The sequence below is a fragment of the Syngnathus scovelli genome, chromosome 2 (genome assembly GCF_024217435.2).
Source record: "Syngnathus scovelli strain Florida chromosome 2, RoL_Ssco_1.2, whole genome shotgun sequence".
Classification (NCBI taxonomy): Eukaryota; Metazoa; Chordata; class Actinopteri; order Syngnathiformes; family Syngnathidae; genus Syngnathus; species Syngnathus scovelli.
In genome coordinates, this window is record NC_090848.1 from 26,999,421 (window position 1) to 27,024,031 (window position 24,611).

A 24,611-nucleotide genomic window follows, 5' to 3' on the forward strand; every position below is an offset into this window, starting at 1 on the left:
GGATTAAGGGTTAGATTGAGCAACAGTTGGATTTTGTTCTGAAAGGGAATAGCTATACAGTACAATCATTATTAGTATTTATAGGTCTACTTTGAAAGAAACAATTAAAATATCTCAAATACAGTGGAGCCTCGGTTTTCGAACGTCCCGGTCCTCGAAAAAATCGGTATTTAAACAAAAAATTCGAGATTTTTTTGCATCGGATGTCGGACGAAATTCGGTTGTCGAATCTCGCGAGATGAGCCGAGAGGACCCGCATGCCAACTGACTCCGTTCGTTATTACGTTCTCGTTACTCTGACGATTGCATCAACTCTAATCATGCCTCCAAAGGAAGCAAGTGGGAGCAGTAAAGCCATCCTAAAACACAAAGACGCTCCTAAAGCAATGCGACAGTAAGTGCCCGGCGCGCTGCGGTTGCGCGATCGGGCCAAATTAAGCTCCCTGCGCACTGAGGTCCACTTAAATTTTGTAAAGTCCATTAGGACTTTAAAAATATTTTCTAAATTTTAGTGACCGCTCTGTCACAATAATGCGACCAGCGCGTTGCAGTTGCGCAGTCGGCGGCGCGCTACAGTTGTGTGTTCGGCGGTGCGCTGCGGTTGCGCGATCGGACAAAATTAAGCTCCCTGCGCACTGAGGTCCACTTAAATTTTGGAAAGTACATCAGGACTTTAAAAATATTTTCTAAATTTCAGCAACAGCTCTGTCACAATAATGCGACCAGCGCGGTGCAGTTGCGCGGTCGGCGACGCGCTACGGTTGGGCGTTCGGCGGTGCGCTGCAGTTGTGCGATTGGACACAAATGCGCAAATAAAAACATGCTTTAAAAAGGCGGGATTTTGTTGTTGTTGTTGTTTGGAATGGATTATTTTTTTTTTTTTCAATTATTTGTAATGGGAAAACATGATTCGGAATTCGAACAATTCACTTCTCGAACAGCCTTCTGGAACGGATTGTGATCGAAAACTGAGGCTCCACTGTACCAGATGTGCTACAAAAAATACATTTGAAATCGGCGTCAAAAATATGTTTAGGGACACATACAGCTATCTGTATAAAAATGACAATGATTGAAAAGAAAAAAAAGGTGTATCATTCAATACTATGAACACCGAACCAAGACCACTGTATCAAATGATTTGACACACATATACGTACGTATTGTTCCACTTTTTTATTCATTCTTTTTTTCCCCAAACATAATTGTTCATATTATGGCAAGGGTGACTGACTCTTTTCGCCAAAGTGCCAGAATTTTACCGGACAGTCAACTTGGGCGCCGGACCCTCTAAAAAAAATTATCGTAATTTCTGGACTATAAACCGCTACTTTTTGCTCAAGTTTTGAACCCTGCGACTTGTCATCCGGTGCAGCGTATCTATGGATTTTTCATGATTTTTGTGATGACACAAAATCAGTACACTTATACACTTGTAAAAAGGCTGTGGACCGTTGTTGTGCGGCACCGCTTTGCTGGGCGGTGGGACATGTGACAGGGACCCTGGGGAGAAGAGTGGTGTGTTGATCGCATGTCCATCCCCCAGGCAAATAGTGCCGTATAATTGACACGAAGAAGAGAGAACGAGATCAAGACGGACATTACTGAAGAAAGAAAGCTTTTATACACAATCCCTCATTATGGGGGCCAAAAGAAATGCATATGATGCCGTTTTTAAGTTAAAGGCAGTCGATTTGGCTCTTAACGTAAGAATTACAGCTGCTCATACATGCACTGTAGAGGTTTCTTCCGGTCACTAGGGGGCACTGGGCTATTGTTGATGACATCTTGTTGCGTCACCCTTTTCTTGCTTTATTTCCCGGTCACATCTACTCTGGAGCTATACGTGTAGCTCGCTAGTTTAATGTAACTTAGCGCTTTGTGCATGAATAAAGTTAGCATGAGCAGACCCTCATCATGGAAAATGCTAGAAGAAATGCATGAAAGCAACAACAAAAGAGAGACTGAAAAAGTCTGTGGCGATGTATATCTGACGCTATTCCAATCCGACACTGAGGAGGAAGACTTTGATGTTTTCAGTGCACAGGAGGAAGATGAAGACGACGGCTCTCACTTTTACTAGTATTTGTCTTCAACGAGCCCTGTTAGTGCTGCGCTACCGTGTTGCTGCTGTGTTACTGACTCGTCTGAGTGACTTTTACCGCTATGTTTTTTTATCCAGCCCTATTAGTACTGTGTTACTTCCGTGTTGCTGCTGTATTACTGCCGCGTCACAGGCAGTGTTTGTAAAGAATTTTTAAGGTATGTTATTAAAACTTTAAAAAGGCTTTCTGTGTACTGTCTTCCTTTGTAAATAACTCGCGTGCACATGCGGCTTTTAGTACGGTGTGGCTTATTTATGAAAAAAATTACAATTTCCCCTAATATTTGCACGTGCGGTCTATAATCAGGTGCGGCTTATAGTCCTGAAATTATGGTAAATAAAAATAATCAAATGTTGGCATAACATTATAATTTGATGTTTATTGGTTGTATATTTTTTGTATAAACTTTTTTTTTTCATTTCATTACAAAACTGAGGGCATTTTTAGCCTTTTTGAGTCAGGCTTTTCTTTAAACTGATATGTTTTATTGTGCTGAGGAAGGAGTGGGAGGTTATGGGCATGTGTATGAGGAGGTTGTGAGGGAGGTCGGGAGGTAGGTGCGGGTTGTCATCTTCAATGAAACCGGCGGTTGGAAATCAGGCCGAACGATGAGCAAATTATTGATTTAATCTCTGTGTGAGATGGCACGTAAGCGTTGGCACTGTAACAGGGATAACATTTGTAGTAACAAGCTCGCAGTAATGTAGGAATGAATGCAGTAATCTGAATTTCTTCTTTGTCACTCGTGATGAGGCAGCTTTGCAATAAAAAATAATGTCAAATGTTTCAATAGTTTGAGAGAATCAATTGCAATGCATGTTGTTCGACTGTCTCTATAGCTGCATCATGACTTGTTCGCTAATGTTACCAAAAAAATAAAAGGCATGCTACGGAATGGAAAGATTGGCCTTTCTGGTTTAAGATAATCCCCTCACCCCCAAAAAAAATGTTGTGGACTTTTTTGTTCGTGTTCTTTTGTTTTCAGTTCTAGCATGCTTGAACCTGTTGAATGGGCATGCGGAAGGATCAGCTGCTTAGCTTTGGATCTTACCCTCATCCCTTCAAAACGTGACAAGGCTCTGAGGGGTCTCAAGGCCCTTAGTGTCCTGAGTGATTTAATGGGCCCTAGATCGGAGTAGCCCAGCGCATTAGCTACAAGGCTGACTATAGACACCTACACAAAAAACAGAGAAGCAAAAGAGGTTCCAAGCTGTTAGAAGTGTGAGATTATTTACTAAGGAAGAGAGAGGGCCCTGGCATAGACGAGGAGAGTTGCTTAACATACACACATTAATCTATGCAATGTATATGCATGTATAACATGGCATTTACACATGCATAGACACTTGAAAGAGAAGGTCAGTGTTTAGTATAGGTTTTAATGTGTGTGGTGTTTTTAATATACATAGCAGAAGGCCAAGGGGGTTATTATTGTCAGTTAATTTGGGGCGAAAGTCCGGTGTACCTGCAAAAAAATGTGAGATTGAGAAACAGAGAGAAAGCATATGAGTGATGGAGGAAGACAGAGAGAGAGAGAGAGAGAGAGAGAGAGAGAGAGAGAGAGAGAGAGAGAGAGAGAGAGAGAGAGAGAGAGAAGATTCAAATAAGGGCAAATCGGGCAGAGAACGTGACACGGTTCAGTACAAGCAAGAGGAGCTGAGGGGCACAGACTTGGGGAGGGGAAGGCAGGAGGAAGAAGAAGAGAGGTCACCCTGCAGGAGTCGATTAAACACCCAACAGATTGGAGAGCCTTACCCTTGCCCCTCTAACATTGTCTCTCCGTGTCGCTCTTGGGCTCAAATCCCAATCACAATTTAAGACAGACAAACTAATGGTACCTAAGAGAAAGAATACAAGTCAACATGTACAAGTGTGTCACTGGCTGCCATCATTTCTCATAAATCACGTAAGTTCAAATGGTCACACAGTTGTGCGGGGGTTAAGGGGTAGGGGTTCAAAAAGGAGAGCCACAGTCACATGAACCACAGACAAGAGACAAGGTTGGACATTTGGGGCACACCTGATGGATTATAATCCTTTGAAGGACAGCAAAACCTTATTGGCTACAGTCCCATTGTACACAATTAACAGCACGACAAGAAACGGATACAGCCCCTCTTGTGTCAAACGTTTTCAGTGCAAAATGCAAACTATCAATGTGAAATGAACCAAAGTGGCCTGTTTATAAACCACTGAGCATCTACAGCTGCGGCCTGTAGCGCTGATCTAAGCCCAGCACATTTACAACACTGATCATTAACAGCAGGAGAAAATGGACAATAGTGAGAGTGATCAATATTTAGTGCTAATGTTTCTTGAAGGCCACTTGGTGAGTAATGCAGAAAAGACTTGACAGGTTCATCTCCAGTGCTAGCTCCCATACATTTTTGTCCCTCATAAAGTAGGTAGGTAGGTAGGTAGGTAGGTAGGTAGGTAGGTAGGTAGGTAGGTAGGTAGGTAGGTAGGTAGGTAGGTAGGTAGGTAGGTAGGTAGGTACGTAGGTAGGTAGGTAGGTAGGTACTATGTAGGTAGGTCGGTCGGTCGGTCGGTCGGTAGTATGTATGTATGTATGTATGTACGTATGTATGTATGTATGTATGTGGTTTGCTGGGTTTTAATGTTCAACTTTATGGATATATCTTATTCTTTTGCGACAGTTAACATCTCCTTATTTAGACTGAATAACTTATGCTCATATTTGTTAATTGTATTTGTATGTTAATTGAAATATTGCTGGTAGATTGCTGGTAGCGTTAATAACAGGCCACTAATACTGTCATACCATTTAGTGAAGCTCAAATTCTTCTAGCCTTGTGTGACATGCTCATTAATACAAATTGTACCTATGTTTAAAAACTAGGGGCTGGGGGTGTAGCCATTTCTTACAAACAAGGACAACATCAATAGTGAAAACATGTGAGTTCACCTCCAACCAGCCACTGACACCAAGTGGTCAAACGCACCACATGGAGTACAGAAACATCCAAAGCTTGCCAAAGTTACATAGGGAGGATTGTACAGGCAAAATCTTCATTTTGATTGGAGCCAGAGGTAACTCAGAAAAAGTGTTTAAGGGTCAAATTAAGAGGATAAAAGAAGATAAGAAGAAAAGAAGATAGAGCCATGTCCATCTACTACAAATCAATGATCTACCGTAATTTCCGGACTATAAGCTGCACCTAAATATAAGCCACACCAGCTAAAGTTAGGAAGAATCCTGTTTTGTTCATATATAAACCGCACCAAACTATAAGCCGCAGGTGTTTTAAAATTAATATCCTCATTTCTGTTTTTTGTATTACCAAAACAAATCATCTTCAAATCATGGAAAATCCATAGATAAACCGCACTGTACTATAAGGCATGGGGTTCAAAGCTTGTGCAAAAAGTAGCGGCTTATAGTCCGGAAAATACGGTAGATTTGTAAATACCATATGCGGCCTCTTAAAATAAAGATTTTGCCTTCATTTACACTACAATGTTTGGGGTATTTGTCACCTTCAGCCTGACCCCATGGAGCGCACACATTCAGGGTGCCCGGCCTATGGCCCCCTGCTTGGCCAGCTGGATTGGTGTGGTCAGTGTCTCGCCGTCCTTCTGCAAGTCAAGGCCAATGACATCTGGGGCTGTGATCCCAGGATGACGACAGCGCAAAACAAATGGAAAAAAAGCTAACTAAAACCACAAGGGAAAAACAGAACAAAACCATGAAAAATAATCTGTGTGAAAACAAACATATGTATGAAGAATGACACTGTCTAGCTTCCTGCTCACACAATGAACTGTCATTTTGAACTACAGCATTTATTTAATCCAAATATTAAAGGAGACATATTATGGAAAATGAACTTTAATCGTTTGTATAAGAATCCAAAATAATTTGGGTCTCTGGAATGCCTGCCCACCAATCAAGTGATATATTACAGAACCAAAATAAATCTTACACCTATCCACGTGTGAACATGCTCTTTCAATGGGAATTTGGTTATTTTCATATTAGCTGATCACCCTCTCCCCACCCACACTACCAAGCTCAAGCCTGGATTAGAAATGTTACCGGAGGTGGGCGTTGCGTCCCAGGGACGGAATGGTCTGTCCGTCCCTGACCAACGACCAATGGCCGTTTTGCGGATGAAGGACGAGGGGGGAGAATGTTCGAAAACAGGTCAGACTGAGGACGGACGGAAGTGGGGTTTCACCCGATTATTTAATCATCCCTTCAACTTAAATATTTAAGACCGTAAAAGTGAGATTCTGTCTTTCTTGGGAAAATTTCTATTATTGTAATTTCTATGATTATTATTTCTATTAATTATTAGGCAACGATTAGTGTGCAGAATCATTACGCAACTAAAGTAAAAATCTCACTTGTTTATTCTCATTTGCTAAAGTGAGAAAAATAAACAAACAACTCAAAATTTAGAAATTAACATTTAGAAATTAATGACTATTATAGCCACCATTCATTTTAATAACAGTTATAAGACTTCCATCTATGGAGTTTATCAGATTCTCATCTGTTGACGATGAACTTTTTGTGCAGCAACAACCACAGCCACCCAGACATTCTACACAGAGGTGTATGGTTTTCCTTCAGCGTTAATTTCCCATTTAGGAAGGCCCCAAAAGTTCAGGCTGATAGAAATGGATGTTGAGTACACTGTTATTCTTTATCCTTTGTCTTTTTTGAGTAAAGAATGTCAGAGACATTGAAACTATAATTGTACCCCAACCCCCCCCCCCCCCAAAAAAAAAAGGAAAATATGTCTCCTTTAACATGTGCATCTCTACTGGAGCATCGTTTAACATTCGATTCTCCATTCGAAAGTCCCTGATGTTCACATTGACACAACAAACAGACACAAATGTGTAAGAAAAAGATGCAGTAACAAAAGGGTCATGAGGAAAAGAGTCAGCAGCATACACACAAGGAATAAGATGGGCTGTTTTAATGATGGTGCTCATCCCCCCTTTTGAAAGTCCACGGTAACAGTTGCATCCCACAACACAGCACAGCAGAGGCCACAACACCAATCACCAGAATTCAAACTTTTTTTTTTTTTTTTTGGCAGGGGGAGTGCCAGTGAAGACCAAACTTACCGCTGAGCGCCTGTCACCCACCATCATTACACGTCATCAAAACATCATCACATTGCTGAGGTTACATTTTCCAAAGGGAGTGAGCGGGGTGATGTTAGGAAAAAAAGGTAGTCACTCTTGACAGCACATTCACCGAAGGTTTGGAAAGATGCACCATCCCAAGTGCTTGGGAACACACCTACTGAGAGGGAGACTCCGATAGCAACAACTTCGAACGACTAATCATATTTATGTATACTGTATGTAGTGGTATTTATAGTGCCTTGATATTGTCATGCTATTGTCTCGGTATCAAAGCACTCTTAGTGACCTGAATCGCAAATGCGTCAATTAAGCTTAGCCAAAGAGCGCTCTGTTGCTTCCAGAAAAAAAAAAGAGGTGTGTGCCCATATGTATTGAACAGAAACTTTCGGACTGAGTGGCTCAAAGGATTTGAAAAAAAAAACGTTCCATCATATATATATATATATATATATATATATATATATATATATATATATATATATATATATATATATATATATAAGGTAAGGTCTCCAACATCCACCAGCTCTGTGATGTCATCGTGGAAGAGGATTCCAGCGGCGACCTGTGAAGCTCTGGTGAACTCCATGTTTACGGCGGTGCTGGAAAATAATGGTGGCCACACAAAATATTGACATTTGGGTCCAATTTTGACATTTTCAGTTGGAGTGTACTCACTTTTGTTGCCAGCAATTGACACATTTATTGTTGTATTTTGAGTTACTTTGAAGTAACAATACATTTACTTTGCTATCCAAGCTCTACAGTGACTACTTAACATTGTCTCAAAGTATCATTTCTTCAGTGTTGTCCCATGACAATATATAATTAAAATATTGCAGAAATGAGGGGAGTGTACTCACTTTTGTGAGATACTGTATGTGTGTGTGTGTGTGTGTGTGTGTGTGTGTGTGTGTATATCTATATCTATATCTATATCTATCTATATATATATATATATATATATATATATATATATCCATCCATCCATCCATCCATCCATCCATCTTCTTCCGCTTATCCGGGGTCAGGTCGCGGGGGCAGCAGCTTTAGGAGGGACTCCCAGACTTCCCTCTCCCCAGCCACTTCATCCAGCTCATCCCGGGGGATCCCAAGGCGTTCCCAGGCCAGCTGAGAGACATAGTCTCTCCAGCGCGTCCTGGGTCGTCCCCGGGGTCTCCTACCGGTGGGACATGCCCGGAACACCTCCCCAGGGAGGCGTCCAGGAGGCATCCTGATAAGATGCCTGAGCCACCTCATCTGGCTCCTCTCAACGTGGAGGAGCAGCGACTCTACTCCGAGTCTCTCCCGGATGACCGAGCTTCTCACCCTATCTCTAAGGGAGAGCCCTGACATCCTGCGGAGAAAACTCATTTCGGCCGCTTGTATCCGAGATCTCGTTCTTTCGGTCACGAGCTATGGGTCGTGACCATAGGTGAGGGTAGGAGCGTAAATCGACCGGTAAATTGAGAGCTTTGCCTTTTGGCTCAGCTCTCTCTTCACCACAACGGACCGGTACAGGGTCCGCATTACTGCCGACGCTGCACCGATCCGCCTGTCGATCTCACGCTCCATTCTCCCCTCACTCGTGAACAAGACTCCAAGATACTTGAACTCCTCCACTTGGGGCAGGATCTCATCCCCGATCCGGAGAGGGCATTCCACCCTTTTCCGATCGAGGACCATGGACTCGGATTTGGAGGTGCTGACCCTCATCCCGACCGCTTCACACTCGGCTGCGAACCGTTCCAGCGAGAGCTGGAGATCACGGCCTGAAGAAGCCAACAGCACCACGTCATCTGCAAAAAGCAGGGACGCGATGCTGAGGTCCCCAAACCGGACCCCCTCAACGCCTCGGCTGCGCCTAGAAATTCTGTCCATAAAAATTATGAACAGAATCGGTGACAAAGGGCAGCCTTGGCGGAGTCCAACCCTCACTGGGAACGAATCCGACTTACTGCCGGAAATGCGGACCAGACTCTGGCATCAGTGATACAGGGACCGAACCGCCCTTATCAGTTGGCTCGGCACCCCGTACTCCCGAAGCACCCTCCACAGAACCTCCCGAGGGACACGGTCGAACGCCTTCTCCAAGTCCACAAAACACATGTGGACTGGTTGGGCGAACTCCCATGCACCCTCGAGGATCCTGCCGAGGGTGTAGAGCTGGTCCACTGTTCCACGGCCAGGATGAAAGCCACACTGCTCCTCCTGAATCCGAGGTTCGACCTCCCGACGGACCCTCCTCTCCAGCACCCCTGAATAGACCTTACCAGGGAGGCTGAGGAGTGTGATTCCCCTGTAATTGGAACACACCCTCCGGTCCCCCTTCTTAAAGAGGGGAACCGCCACCCCAGTCTGCCAATCCAGAGGCACTGTCCCCGATGTCCACGCAACGTTGTAGAGGCGTGTCAGCCATGACAGCCCCACAACATCCAGAGCCTTTAGGAACTCTGGGCGGATCTCATCCACCCCCGGGGCCTTGCCACCGAGGAGTTTTTTAACTACCTCAGTGACTTCGACCCCAGAGATTGGAGAATCCGCCTCAGAGTCTCCAGGCCCTGCTTCCTCAATGGAAGGCGTGTAGGTGGAATTGAGGAGGTCTTCGAAGTATTCTCCCCACCGACTCACGACGTCCCGAGTCGAGGTCAGCAGCACGCCATCCCCACTGTAAACAGTGTTGACGTTGCACTGCTTCCCCCTCCTGAGACGCCGGATGGTGGACCAGAATTTCCTCGAAGCCGTCCGAAAGTCATTCTCCATGGCCTCACCGAACTCCTCCCACGCCCGGGTTTTTGCCTCAGCAACCGCCGAAGCCGGGTTCCGCTTGGCCATCCGGTACCTGTCAGCTGCCTCCAGAGTCCCGCAGGCCAAAACGGCCCGATAGGACTCCTTCTTCAGCTTGACGGCATCCCTTACCGCCGGTGTCCACCAGCGGGTTCGGGGATTGCCGCCACGACAGGCACCAACGACCTTACGGCCACAGCTCCGGTCGGCCGCCTCAACAATGGAGGCGCGGAACATGGTCCACTCAGACTCAATGTCCCCCGCCTCCCCCGGGACGTGGGAAAAGCTCTGCCGGAGGTGGGAGTTGAAACTCTTCCTGACAGGAGATTCTGCCAGACGTTCCCAGCAGACCCTCACAGAGCGTTTGGGTCTGCCAGGTCGGACCGGCATCTTCCCCCACCATCGGAGCCAACCCACCACCAGGTGGTGATCAGTTGACAGCTCCGCCCCTCTCTTCACCCGAGTGTCCAAAACATGCGGCCGCAAATCCGATGACACGACTACAAAGTCGATCATCGAACTGCGGCCTAGGGTGTCCTGGTGCCAAGTGCACACATGGACACCCTTATGCTTGAACATGGTGTTCATTATTGAAAATCCATGTCGAGCACAGAAGTCCAACAATAGAACACCGCTCGGGTTCAGATCGGGGGGGCCGTTCCTCCCAATCACGCCCTTCCAGGTCTCACTGTCATTGCCCACGTGAGCATTGAAGTCACCCAGTAGAACGATGGAGTCCCCAGAAGGAGCGCTCTCCAGCACTTCCTCCAGGGACCCCAAGAAGGGTGGGTACTCTGAGCTGCCGTTTGGTGCATAGACACAAACAACAGTCAGGACCCGTCCCCCCACCCGAAGGCGGAGGGAGGCTACCCTCTCGTTCACCGGGGTGAACCCCAATGTGCAGGCGCCCAGCCGGGGGGCAATAAGTATACCCACACCTGCTCGACGCCTCTCACCGTGGGCAACTCCAGAGTGGAAGAGAGTCCAGCCCCTCTCGAGAGGGCTTGTACCGGAACCCAAACTGTGCGTGGAGGCTAGTCCGACTATATCTAGTCGGAATTTTTCTGCCTCGCACACCAGCTCGGGCTCCTTTCCAGCCAGAGAGGTGACATTCCATGTCCCAAGAGCCAGCTTCTGCAGCCGGGGATCAGACCGCCAAGGTCCCTGCCTTTGGCTGCCGCCCAGCACACATTGCACCCGACCCCTTTGGCCCCTCCCACAGGTGGTGAGCCCATGGGAAGGGGGACCCACGTTTCCTTTTCGGGCTATGCCCGGCCGGGCCCCATGGGCGAAGGCCCGGCCACCAGACGCTCGCCTTCGAGCCCCGCCTCCAGGCCTGGCTCCAGAGGGAGGCCCCGGTGACCCGCGTCCGGGCGAGGGAAAACGAAGTCCATTTATTTCAATCGTCATAAGGGGCTTCTGTGAGCCGTGCTTTGTCTGGCCCCTCACCTAGGACCCGTTTGCCATGGGTGACCCTACCAGGGGCATGAAGCCCCCGACAACATGGCTCCTAGGATCATAAGGGCACGCAAACCCCTCCACCACGATAAGGTGACGACTCACGGAGGGGTATCTATATATATATATATATATATATATATATATATATATATATATATATATATATATATATATATATATATACATACATACATACATACATACATACATACATGTGTGTGTATATATATATATATATATATATATATATATATATATATATATATATATATATATATATATATATATATATATATATATATATATATATAGGGGCGGCTCGGTGGCGCACTGGGTAGCACGTCCGCCTCACAGTTAGGAGGGTGCGGGTTCGATTCCACCTCCGGCCCTCCCTGTGCGGAGTTTGTATGTTCTCCCCGAGCCCGCGTGGGTTTTCGGGCACTCCGGTTTCCTCCCACATTCCAAAAACATGATTGGTAGGCCGATTGATCACTCCAAATTGTCCCTAGGTGTGAGTGCGAGTGCGAATGGTTGTTTGTCTCTGTGTGCCCAGCGATTGGCTGGCAACCGGTTCAGGGTGTCCCCCGATGACGGCTGGGATAGGCTCCAGCACGCCCGCGACCCCCGTGGGGACTAAGCGGTTCAGAAAATGGATGGATGGATGGATATATATATATATATATATATATATATATATATATATAGAGAGAGAGAGAGAGAGAGAGAGAGAGAGAGAGAGAGAGAGAGAGAGAGAGAGAGAGAGAGAGAGAGAGAGAGCGAGAGAAATTTTCATATAAACAAATGACCTTTTGCAAAGCCACACTGTAAATGCAGACTGGCCAATCACAGCACAGACAAAAAAAAACACAGCTCATTGATATTGACGTTCAACATATTTTAAAGGATTTTAAAAAATGTTTTCGATTATTTTTTGTTTTTGAATGATTGTAATGGAGGGCTGCACAGCGGCCAAGTGGCTAGCATGTCTACTTCACAGTTTCGAGGTTCAGGGTTGCAATATTAGGCCCAGTCTCCCTGTGTGGAGCTTGCAGGTTCTCCCTGACCTGGTGTGGGATTTTCTCCCACAGTCTAAAAACATCTAAGGCAGGGGTGTCAAACTCATTTTTTCACGGGCCGCATTGTAGTCATAGCTTCTTTCGGAGGGCCATTATGACTGTCAACCCAAATAAATGTATGAGCACCTCATATTATATACAGTAAAAGCTACAAAACACTCGCTTTCAAATCGGACGAGTAAAAACTGGTCAAATATAAAAAAAAAAGATATTATTGAATGTGAAGACAATTTGCAATTCTAGTAATGACACGAATTTGATGAACAATTTGTCTTCACGGGCCACATAAAATGATGTGGCGGGCCGTATCTGGCCCCCGGGCCTTGAGTTTGACACATGTGATCTAAGGTTTACTTGTTTGTAAAATATGTGCCCTGGTAATAACTGGTGACCATTCCAGGGTATATCTCGCCTTTCGCTTAAAGTCAGATCAGATCGTCTGTATCTCACCCATGACTATAATGATGATAAGTGCTAGAGAAAATAGTGGGAAAATAGTAGGAGCAAAATTAAGAGAGAGCATAGTTAGATTCGCAGAAAGTGCTGCTCCTTAATATCATCGTCATCAATATATGTATCTAAGTATATGGTTGACTTTCTTTTGTGACATATCCATTTTTTTTGCATTAAATGACAAAATTAAGATTTATTTTTAAGTGTAAATTGTGATATGCACTACCGCACTGTATAAGAAAAATGCATGGAACCCGCTATCTTCAGCGCAAAAGCAGGCCTTTTACAAATGTGAATGAACAAATTTGGCACATATATCTGCCACAGTGAGTGCAACATTAGCATGCCGAGTGGCATTTTTGACGGCCTTGTTGATTTTCATCTATATTGTGCATCTCCACGTGGGTTGTTTCATCTCTTCCACCACTTGTAAATGTATGTGGAAATAGAGGGTAAAAAAATTAAGCATTAAATTGAAATTGCACTTCCATGTGTCCCTTTGATCTGGTGATATTGCCTTCAAAGGCATACACAACCTTCTGACTGTTTCCTTCTCAAATATTCATTCACTCATCCTCTGGACCGCGTAACCCAGGGGTGCCCAATACGTCGATCGCGATCGACCGGTCGATCGCCTAGCCACTACTGGTCGATTGCGTGACATTAAAATGTTTTTGTTTTTTTCGCACTTAACGCGTGCGCAAACTATGGCTCTAACAACACAACACTACACGCTAGCTTGCGAGTTCCCTCCAATTGTCAGAACCCTGTTTTTTCTCTTAAACTTAAGAAAGAGTTTAAAAATGAATGGGGCAGCTGGACATACTAAAAAGATTTTAAAAAAAAAAGTATCACTTTCATAGGGAGTGGGAGGACTTTTTTTCCACGATGATATATATATATATATATATATATATCATCGTGGAAAAATATATATATATATATATATATATATGATATATATATATATCAGGGCTGTGGACTCGGACTCGGACACTCGGACTCGGTCGGACTCAGTCATTTTTGCCGGACTCGGACTCGGTGCTGATTTTGACCGAGTCCACCGAGTCCGACAATAAAAAAAATACGTTCAATTTTATTTTCATCATGCTGCTGAGAATGCGCGTAGGAATACTGTCCACAGCCCTGCTTATGATCAATGCGGCCACGTTGAGTTGCACTTGGGCTAATGTTTATATTATGTACCAATGTCAAGGACGATTATGTCACCCAGCTTATATCATTGGTGTGTTTCGATAGTTGTGGGGTCGTCACTAATTATTTGTGTTTAGATAAATGTCTGAGCTATAATGGTGTAATTAATGATTAAAAAATATTATCTTACATGTCCTGTGTTTCAGAATGGTTATTTAATTGGGCGAGAGTGTGTGTTTTCAAGCGTTTTGCCTCATGCCAATGGCACTCAGGGCTAATGGTGGGCTTCAATGACTATTTTTGTAAAGCCACGCATTTAATACCATGTCAAATAATATATTAGAGTGTAGGTTATGTTCCAATGTATGCTTCTCAAATATTCATTCACTCATCGGTTAAATCTTCTATCGGTTAAATTGTCAACCGTACAATTATGACTACGCCATGAGTGATCTACGTTATGAACTAGCACAACTCCGGTAGGGCAGGGAAAATGTTATCGATCCGACGTCCGATTGGAACGTCGCCTCACTTTTACGTCCGCGCTCTCAGCAAGGGATCCTATATAAGCCGAACAAGCCAGTGTGAAAGCAGTTGCGTTCGTTCTGCTAGATTTTGATCTAAATTAGCCTTGAATAAAGACTAAGCAGTCACATGAATTAACAGAAAAAATGGACAGCCGGACTCGGACTCGGTGGTCAAATCCGACCGTATATATATATATATATATATATATATATATATATATATATATATATATATATATATATATATATATATATACTACCGTTCAAAAGTTTGGGGTCACCCAAACAATTTTGTGTTTTCCATGAAAAGTCACACTTATTCACCACCAAACGATGTGAAATGAATAGAAAATAGAGTCAAAACATTGACAAGGTTAGAAATAATGATTTGTATTTGAAATAAGATTTTTTTTAGATCAAACTTTGCTTTCGTCAAAGAATCCTCCATTTGCAGCAATTACGGCATTGCAGACCTTTGGCATTCTAGCTGTTAATTTGTTGAGGTAATCTGGAGAAATTGCACCCCACGCTTCCAGAAGCAGCTCCCACAAGTTGGATTGGTTGGATGGGCACTTCTTGCGTACCATACGGTCAAGCTGCTCCCACAACAGCTCAATGGGGTTTGAGATCTGGTGACTGCGCTGGCCACTCCATTACCGATAGAATACCAGCTGCCTGCTTCTGCTTTAAATAGTTCTCGCACAATTTGGAGGTGTGTTTGGGGTCATTCTCCTGTTGTAGGATGAAATTGGCTCCAATCAAGCGCTGCCCACTGGGTATGGCATGGCGTTGCAAAACGGAGTGATAGCCTTCCTTATTCAGAATCCCTTTTACCCTGTACAAATCTCCCACCTTACCAGCACCAAAGCAACCCCAGACCATCACATTACCTCCGCCATGCTTAACAGATGGCGTCAGGCATTCTTCCAGCATCTTTTCATTTGTTCTGCGTCTCACAAACGTTCTTCTTTGTGATCCAAACACCTCGAACTTGGATTTATCCGTCCACAACACTTTTTTCTATTCTTCCTCTGTCCAATGTCTGTGTTCTTTTCCCCATCTTAATCTTTTTCTTTTGTTGGCCAGTCCCAGATATGGCTTTATCTTTGCCACTCTGCCCTGAAGCCCAGAATACCGCAGCCGCCTCTTCACTGTAGATGTTGACACTGGTGTTTTGCGGGTACTATTTAATGAAGATGCCAGTTGGGGACCTGTGAGGCGTCTGTTTCTCAAACTCTAATGTACTTATCTTCTTGCTCAGTTGTGCAACGCGGCCTCCTACTTCTTTTTCGACTCTGGTTAGAGCCTGTTTGTGCTGTCCTCTGAAGGGAGTAGTACACACCATTGTAGGAAATCTTCAATTTCTTAGCAATTTCTCGCATGGAATAGCCTTCATTTCTAAGAACAAGAATAGACTGTCGAGTTTCAGATGAAAGTTGTCTTTTTCTGGCCATTTTGAGCGTTTAATTGACCCCACAAATGTGATGCTCCAGAAACTCAATCTGCTCACAGGCAGGTCAGTTTTGTAGCTTCTGTAACGAGCTAAACTGTTTTCAGATGTGTGAACATGATTGCACAAGGGTTTTCTAATCATCAATTAGCCTTCTGAGCCAATGAGCAAACACATTGTACCATTAGAACACTGGAGTGATAGTTGCTGGAAATGGGCCTCTATACACCTATGTAGGTATTGCACCAAAACCAGACATTTGCAGCTAGAATAGTCATTTACCACATTAGCAATGTATAGAGTGTATTTCTTTAAAGTTAAGACTAGTTTAAAATTATCTTCATTGAAAAGTACAGTGCTTTTCCTTCAAAAATAAGGAAATTTCAATGTGACCCCAAACTTTTGAACGGTAGTATATACGTATATATATATATATATATATATATATATATATATATATATATATATATATATGTAATCGTGGAAAAAAAAGTCCACGTGTTTTGTGGACTTGGAGAAGGCATTCGACCATGTCCCTCGGTAGGTTCTTTGGAGGGTGCTTCGGGAGTACGGGGTGCCGAGCCAAATGATAAGGGCAGTTCGGTCCCTGTATCACCGATGCCAGAGTTTGGTCCGCATTTCCAGCGGTGAGTTGGATTCGTTCCCAGTGAGAGTTGCACTCCGCCAAGGCTGCCCTTTGTCACCGATTCTGTTCCTAATTTTTATGGACAGAATTTCTAGGCGCAGCCGAGGCGTTGAGGGGGTCCGTTTTGGGGACCTTAGCATCGTGTCTCTGCTTTTTGCAGACGACGTGGTGCTGTTGGCTTCTTCAGGCCGTGATCTCCAGCTCTCACTGGAGCGGTTCGCAGCCGAGTGTGAAGCGGTCGGGATGAGGGTCAGCACCTCCAAAGCCAGATGAGGTGGCTCGGGCATCTCATCAGGATGCCTCCTGGACGCCTCCCTGGGGAGGTGTTTCGGGCATGTCCCACTGGTAGGAGACCCTGGGGACGACCCAGGACGCGCTGGAGAGACTATGTCTCTCGGCTGCCTGGGAAGACCTTGGGATCCCCCGGGATGAGATATATATATATATATATATATATATATATATATATATAGAGAGAGAGAGAGAGAGAGAGAGAGAGAGAGAGAGAGAGAGAGAGAGAGAGATACACATATATATATATAGACAGATAGATAGATAGATAGATAGATAGATAGATAGATAGATAGATAGATAGATAGATAGATAGATAGATAGATAGATAGATAGATAGATAGATAGATAGATAGATAGATAAAATATATTTTTTGTGGGTAGATCTTTGTGACTTGGTCATTTCGAAAGTAGCTCGCGAGCTGAAAATGTTTGGGCACCCCTGGCGTAACCTCACGAGGGTCACGGGCATGCTGGAGAGCCCATGCCAATAGTCTTTGGGAGGTAGGCGGGGTACATCCTGAACTGGTCACCAGCCAACCGCAAGGCACATATAGATAACAACAATTCACATTGACAATCACACCTACAGAAAATCGGGAGTGGTCAATCAGCCTACCATGCATATTTTGGGAATGTAGGATGGAACCGGAGTATTCGGAAAAAACCCACCCAGGCATGGGAAGAACATGCAAACTTGACACAGGAAGGCCATGTCAAACCCTACACCTCTTTACTGTGCGGTGGACGTGCTAAACAGTGATCTACCGTGCCACTCCATTACAAATACAGTGATCCCTCGCCACTTGGCGCTTCACCTTTTGCGAATGCGCAACTTTGTGGTTTTATAAGTGACGGGAGAACGGCGTTTAAATACACGCTGATTGTGTGGGGGATGCCTCTGAGCAATATGTGTCACTGTGGACAAGCGTGGGAAGCGCGGCAGCCAGCCTGTCATGAACAAGGCAGGACAGCCATGTGCAACACGGACTGTTTATTGCAGGGGTGTCAAACTCCAGTCCTCGGGGGCCGCATTCCTACATGTTTTCCAAGTTTCCCTCCTTAAAACACCTGATTCAAATGATCAGTTCATCCTCACGTTCTGCAGGAGCCTGATAATTGAATCAGGTGTGTTAAACGAGGGAAACTTGGAAAACATGTAGGAATGCGTTCCCCGAGGACTGGAGTTTGATACCTGTGATTTAGGGTATGGGGAAAAGGGAGGCTAGAACGCCAACAGAGCAGGTGCACAAGGCAACTGACGAGCCAGTCAGCAAGCTCGAACAGGAATCAGGTGGCAGGTGTGCGTGTGTCAAGGCAGACAACCAGCCAAGCGTACCGCTACACAGCGGATCAGACAAACGGGAATGAGGTGGCAGGCGTGCGTATATCAAAGCAGACGAAATGGCGTGGACTGACCGCCGATGAACAGTGTCTATATACACGCCCTAATCAGTGGGTAACACGGGACAGTTGATGGCGATCAGCGCCGATTAGCACGCGTAGTTCCGTATTGGCGCCCCGCGCCCCCGAGGCCTGGCGCGGTAGGGTGCGCCAGCTGGCCAGTAGGGCGCGAGCGGGGATGTGACACAGCCGTGCACGAAGGAAAAATGCACCGCATTTGAGACAGCGGCAATGAGCTCTGATTGCGCGGGGCGTGCCTCTGAACAATGTGCTTCACTGTGGACAAGCGCTGGCTGGGAGCGCAGCTGCGGAACAGTGGCCATGAGAGCTAATAGCGGGGGGCGTGCCTCTGACCAACGTGTGCGTCTTTGCGGATATGACTGAGGCGCAGGAGGCGGCATCCGAGGGGAAGAAGCACCAACCGGTACAAAAAGAGTCAGGACACGTGACAATATCACTGTAAAGGTACAATACATGCACAAAACAGTGTAAGAATGGTTATTAAGGGAATGGGAAAGGTTTATGTCGAGTAAAAGTATTGGTAAAAGCTTTAGTTTTGTGTACTGGACCCCAATGCAAGAGGAGATTCATAGGCAACTCACTGGTTTCACTATGCATGGTGTCCCCCAGGTTCGTGTAGTGTTGTAATTCTGAAGGTGGACACGTCGCATGGCTTGGCAAGGAAAAGCCACTCTTCTAATTGACAATCAATACCCCTCTAGCGGCCAATAAGAAACACCACATCCAGGAAATTTCAATACAATTGTTTAAATTTCTAAATAATACAGATATCGTTTCTACTTTGCGAATTTTCATTTTTCGTTGCATTGCCCGTGAAAAACAAGGGATCACTGTATACTTTTTGTGAAAACAAAATTGAATTTCCTCAAACAAGCATCCTATTGAAAGCTTGACAGATTAAGCAACAGCAACTAAGCAAAAGGTCATTGTGGGATGGTGGCGCTTGTTTTTGCCACTCAGTAGACACTGACAGGAGTCCATTCACTGGTTTGGGCCTAGGTATTGGACACTATGGAGAGGCATTTAGTTCAAGTAGAAGGACAGAAGTTGGAGAAGTTTTGATCTTTTCAATTGCCTCCATAAAAAGTTTTACATTGTTTTACATTCCATCTATGAATGTAAAACTACTCAGTAATATGGCAAACTGAAATGGGAGTTGTGTAAGTGCTGAATAATAGAATAATGAATCTTCTCTTTTCTGGTCATTCAAACTTGACACAAGAAACAAGGAGTAGAGATAAAATACATTGACGGGTAAATAACAATCAACAAGTCAGAAACAAATGCAAGACACATCCTACAGCTCCGAGCAACACTTGAATATGGCTGCAATCAGTAGGCGAGTTCTTAATTGTTTGATTCAATTAACCTCAAATCCTATGATGCATCAGGCAGAAAATTTGGTCCTGCAGTGAGAGTGCACATACAGTACAGTAGAAGCGTCTCAGAGGAACAAACCAAGCATAAAAACTTGATTGATTGGGAAGTCAAAGGCATGTGTCCATTTCATATAGACAGATGAAGAATCTTATTGTGAAATACATGCATCAGGCTCCGAATTACACTTCAATGGAGGCATTTTGCCCGTAAAAACAGTGCGACAAAATTTTCCATGAACTTGCGCATTTTTGTGTATGTGTGTGTGTGTGTACATGCGTGTGCGTATGTATATATATATATATATATATATATATATATATATATATATATATATATATATATATATATATATATACGTACATACACACACGCGCGCCCACATACACACGCGCACACACACACGCACAAACACACATGCCTTTATACCCCAGTCAAGCATAATTTCATTAGTAATCTATCCGATCTCAAGTGACAATAAGAAGCTAAAAACTTCAGGTCCTTCATTAGTATCCTAACCAACAAATTTGATTCAACTTTAGTTTAAATATCCTCAAAACATTATTGCTTCATTCAGAATGTGATAAACTCAATCAGTAACATGATGGCATTTGAATTTAGTTAATATCATTATTTACACACATTTATTGTACTATCTAAGCCAATTTTACATGTGGACCAAGGACTTATGAAACACTCTAATAGAGGATATAAATGCACTTACGTCCACAATGAAGAAGTCCAGCCAACACCAAGCGTTGGTGAAATATTTGACAAAGCCATACGCAACCCATTTCAGCAGCATCTCCAGGATGAAGATGTAGGTAAAAACCCTGTCTGCGTACTCCAGTATTATCCGGATGGTTTTTCTTTGCTCAATGTACACATCCTCAAAGGCCTTTGAGTGAAACAAGACACAAATACATGTCAGGGACGCATTGTACCTCGATGATTTACAATCCGGCTAATGAAGTGTGTGCAGCACCATGACCAACAGTGACTCACAGGGAGAATAAATCGCTGCGATACGTTTGAACAACTAATCCAGATGTGCAGAAATCTTTGCTGTTATTCAAGTAGCGTTTGGCACACTTGGGAATAAGCATCTTATCCCCACAGAAAGAGAACTGCAATTTGAAAAATGGTGCAAAAACTATCAGTCTTATATTACCCCTCCCACTTCCACAAGACTGGAAATACAGTATTTTACGGACTATAAGTAGCTCTGGAGTACAAGTCGCACCAGCCATAAGATTCATAATAAAGAAGAAAAAAAAAAACACAAATAAGTTGCACCGGAGTACAAGTCGCATTTTTGGGGGGACATACCAGCTCAGTGGCCTAGTAGTAGAGTGTCCGCCCTGAGACTGGAAGGTTGTGGGTTTAAACCCCAGCCGGGTCATATAAAAGACTATAAAAATGGGACCCATTGCCTCCCTGCTTGGCACTCAGCATTAAGGGTTGGAATTGGAGGGTTAGATCACCAAATGATTCCCGAGCGCGGCACCGCTGCTGCTCACTGCTCCCCTCTCCCCCAGGGGATGGATCAAAATCACATGGGGATGGGTTAAATGCAGAGGACAAATTTCACCACCCCCAGATGTGTGTGTGACGATGATCATTGGGACTTGGGACTTTATGTGATAAAATCCAACACCAAGAACAGTCATGAATAGGCAACAACAGGCTGAACGATACGGTATGCTATCGTTGAAGACTGAGAACGTGACTGATGTAACATATTAACAGTTATTCAAATAACTATAACATAAATAACACGTTTATCAAACCATTCGTGTCACTCTAAATCATTCAATCCATCGAAATCTTCGTCCTCTGTGTAAACAACGCCTCTGCTGTCTCCAGAAATACATGTGGCGCTGAAGTCAGACTCATTGTCATATAAACTATATATCAAATAACTATAACATACGTAAATAATAATTTTGTCGAAACATCCGTGTCACTACAAATCACTAAATCCATTGAAATCCTCTGTGTCCTCTGTGTCTCATAAAAAAAACGCTGTTGCTGACTCCAGAAGTACATGCGGCGCTGACGTCAGACTCATCGTCAGTTGTGGTTCCAGTTATTCCACAGGCCTATATAACTATACATATAAACTATACAGTCAAACCTCGGTTTTCAACCACAATCCGTTCCAGAAGGCGGTTCAAAAAGTGAATCGTTCGAATTCTGAATCTATTTTTGCCTTTACAAATAATGGAAAAAATTTAATCCGTTCCAAGACTAAAAAAACTGCCTTTTTTAAGCATTTGTTCATTTGCGTATTTTTGTCTAATCGCGCAACTGAAGCGCATTGCCGAACGTGCAACCGTAGCACGTCGCCGACTGCGCAACTGCACCACGCTGGTCGCATTATTGAGACAGAGCCGTCGCTGAAATTTAGAAAATATTTTTAAAGTCCTGATGTACTTTCCAAAATTTAAGTGGACCTCAGTGCGCTGGGAGCTTAATTTTTTCCGATCGCGTAACTGCAGCACACTGTCAAACGCGCACCGCCAACCGCGCAACCGTGGCGTGCCGCCGACCGCGCAACTGCACCGCGCTGGTCGCATTATTGTGACGGAGCCGTCGCTGAAATTTAGAAAATATTTTTAAAGTCCTGATGTACTTTCCAAAATTTAAGTGGACCTCAGTGCGCAGGGAGCTTAATTTGGTCCAATCACGCAACCGCAGCGCGCCGGGCGCTCACGGTCGCATTGCTTTAAGAGCGTCTTTGTGTTTTAGGATGGCTTTACTGCTTCCACTTGCTTACTTTGGAGGCATGATTAGGGGTTAATACAATCCGCAAAGTAACAAAAATACAATAACAACGGAGTCAGTCGGCATCCGGGCCGTGCGGTCAGGTTTTCTCGGGTCCTCCCAGTTAATCTCGCAGGTTCGATCTCCGAATTTTGTTCAACAACCGAAGCAAAAACATCTCAAATTTTTTGTTCGAATTCCGATTTGTTAGAGAACCGGGACATTCGAAAACCGAGGTTTGACTGTATATCAAATAACTAACATAAATAACAATTTTATCGAACCATCTGCGTCACTCCAAATCATTAAATCCATTGAAATCTTCATCCTCTGTGTCTCTTATAAACAACACCGCTGCTGACTCCTGGAATACATGCGGCGCTGAGGTCAGACTCATTGTCAGTGGCGGCTCCAATTATTCCACCGGCCTAGTGCACCCTCACGCAGTTTAAAGTGAAAATAACATGTGAAGTGATCAACTGTGTTAATGATCAAGTAATATTGTGTTAATAATTTCACATACGTATAAGTCGCTCCTGATTATTAGTCGCACCCCCGGCCAAACTATGAAAAAAACTGTGACTTATAGTCCGGAAAATACAGTACACTGCACACTGCAGGTAAATGTGACACTGATCAGCTTTTTTTGCCATGTGACCAGCAACCTTTTTTTTTTTTTTAAACAGTCTGAACGGCTCAATCATGATTTTTTTAAAATCCAACCTGGTTTACTTTTATACGTGGTCTAAGATCGGATACATATGCAATTTTTTGCAATACAATTTCAGTCTGAACAGCCAGGTCACATCAGATTTGAACTCAGTCCAAAGACCAAAATGCTTAATGCGCAGGTGGGAGACAGCGCTTTCGAGGGAGATTGCCAATTGCCCATGAGTCTGCAAAATTGTTTTGAATGACAGTAATGAGTTTATATTCGACTTTAATTTAATTTCACTTGAAACATAAAGCACAAACGGGACGTCGACCGTATTTTCCGGAGTATAAATCGCACCGGATTATAAATCGCACCAGCCATAAAATGCACAATAAAGGGGAAAAAAAACATATAAATCGCACCCGAATATAAGTCACATTTTGGGGGAAATTCCCCTCCGTGAGTCGTCACCTTATCGTGGTGGAGGGGTTTGAGTGCCCCTATGATCCTAGGAGCCATGTTGTCTGGGGCTTCATGCCACTGGTAGGGTCTCCCATGGCAAAAGGTGAGGGGCCAAACAAAGCACGGCTCACCCAAGCCCCTTATGACGAAAAACACAAATGGACTTCGTTTTCCCTCGCCCAGACGCGAGGCCCCCCTCTGGATCCAGGCCTGGAGGTGGGGCTTGAAGGCGAGTGCCTGGTGGCCGGGTCTTTGCTCATGGGGCCGGGTCAGGCATAGCCCGAAAAGAAAACATAGGTCCCCCTTCCCATGGGCTCACCACCTGTAGGAGGGGCCAAAGGGGTCGGGTGCAAAGTGAGCTGGGCGGCGGCCAAAGGTGGGGACCTCTCTGGCTGGAAAGGAGCCCGAGTTGGTGTGTGAGGCAGAAAAGTTCCGACTAGACATAGTCGGAATTGCCTCCACACATAGTTTGGGCTCTGGTACAAGCCCTCTCGAGAGGGGCTGGACTCTCTTTCACTCTGGAGTTGCCCATGGTGAGAGGCGTCGAGCAGGTGTGGGCATACTTATTGCCCCCCAGCTGGGCGCCTGCACATTGGGGTTCACCCCGGTGAACAGGAGGGTAGCCTCCCTCCGCCTTCGGGTGAGGGGGACGGGTCCTGACTGTTGTTTGTGTCTATGCACCAAACGGCAGCTCAGAGTACCCACCCTTCTTAGAGTCCCTGGAGGAAGTGCTGGAGAGCGCTCCTTCTGGGGACTCCATCATTCTACTGGGTGACTTAATGCCCACGTGGGCAATGACAGTGAGACCTGGAAGGGCGTGATTGGGAGGAACGGCCCCCTTGATCTGAACA

General features: G+C 44.6%; 1 protein-coding gene across 9 annotated transcripts in view; it reads right to left on the bottom strand.

Annotated features, from left to right (window-relative positions):
- LOC125988673 (sodium channel protein type 8 subunit alpha) overlaps positions 1-24,611 on the bottom strand; it is a 155,500-nt gene that overhangs the window by 21,963 nt on the left and 108,926 nt on the right. For 6 of the 9 annotated variants that reach the window (XM_049754147.1, XM_049754144.1, XM_049754146.1 and 3 more), the window contains 2 exons: positions 20,602-20,775; positions 3,157-3,279 (listed from right to left, as the gene is read on the bottom strand). In XM_049754147.1, coding sequence (XP_049610104.1) covers positions 3,157-3,279; positions 20,602-20,775 — 297 coding nt within the window. The remainder of the gene's footprint in view (positions 1-3,156; positions 3,280-20,601; positions 20,776-24,611) is intronic. The other 3 variants (XM_049754150.1, XM_049754149.1, XM_049754148.1) reach the window with 1 other exon arrangement.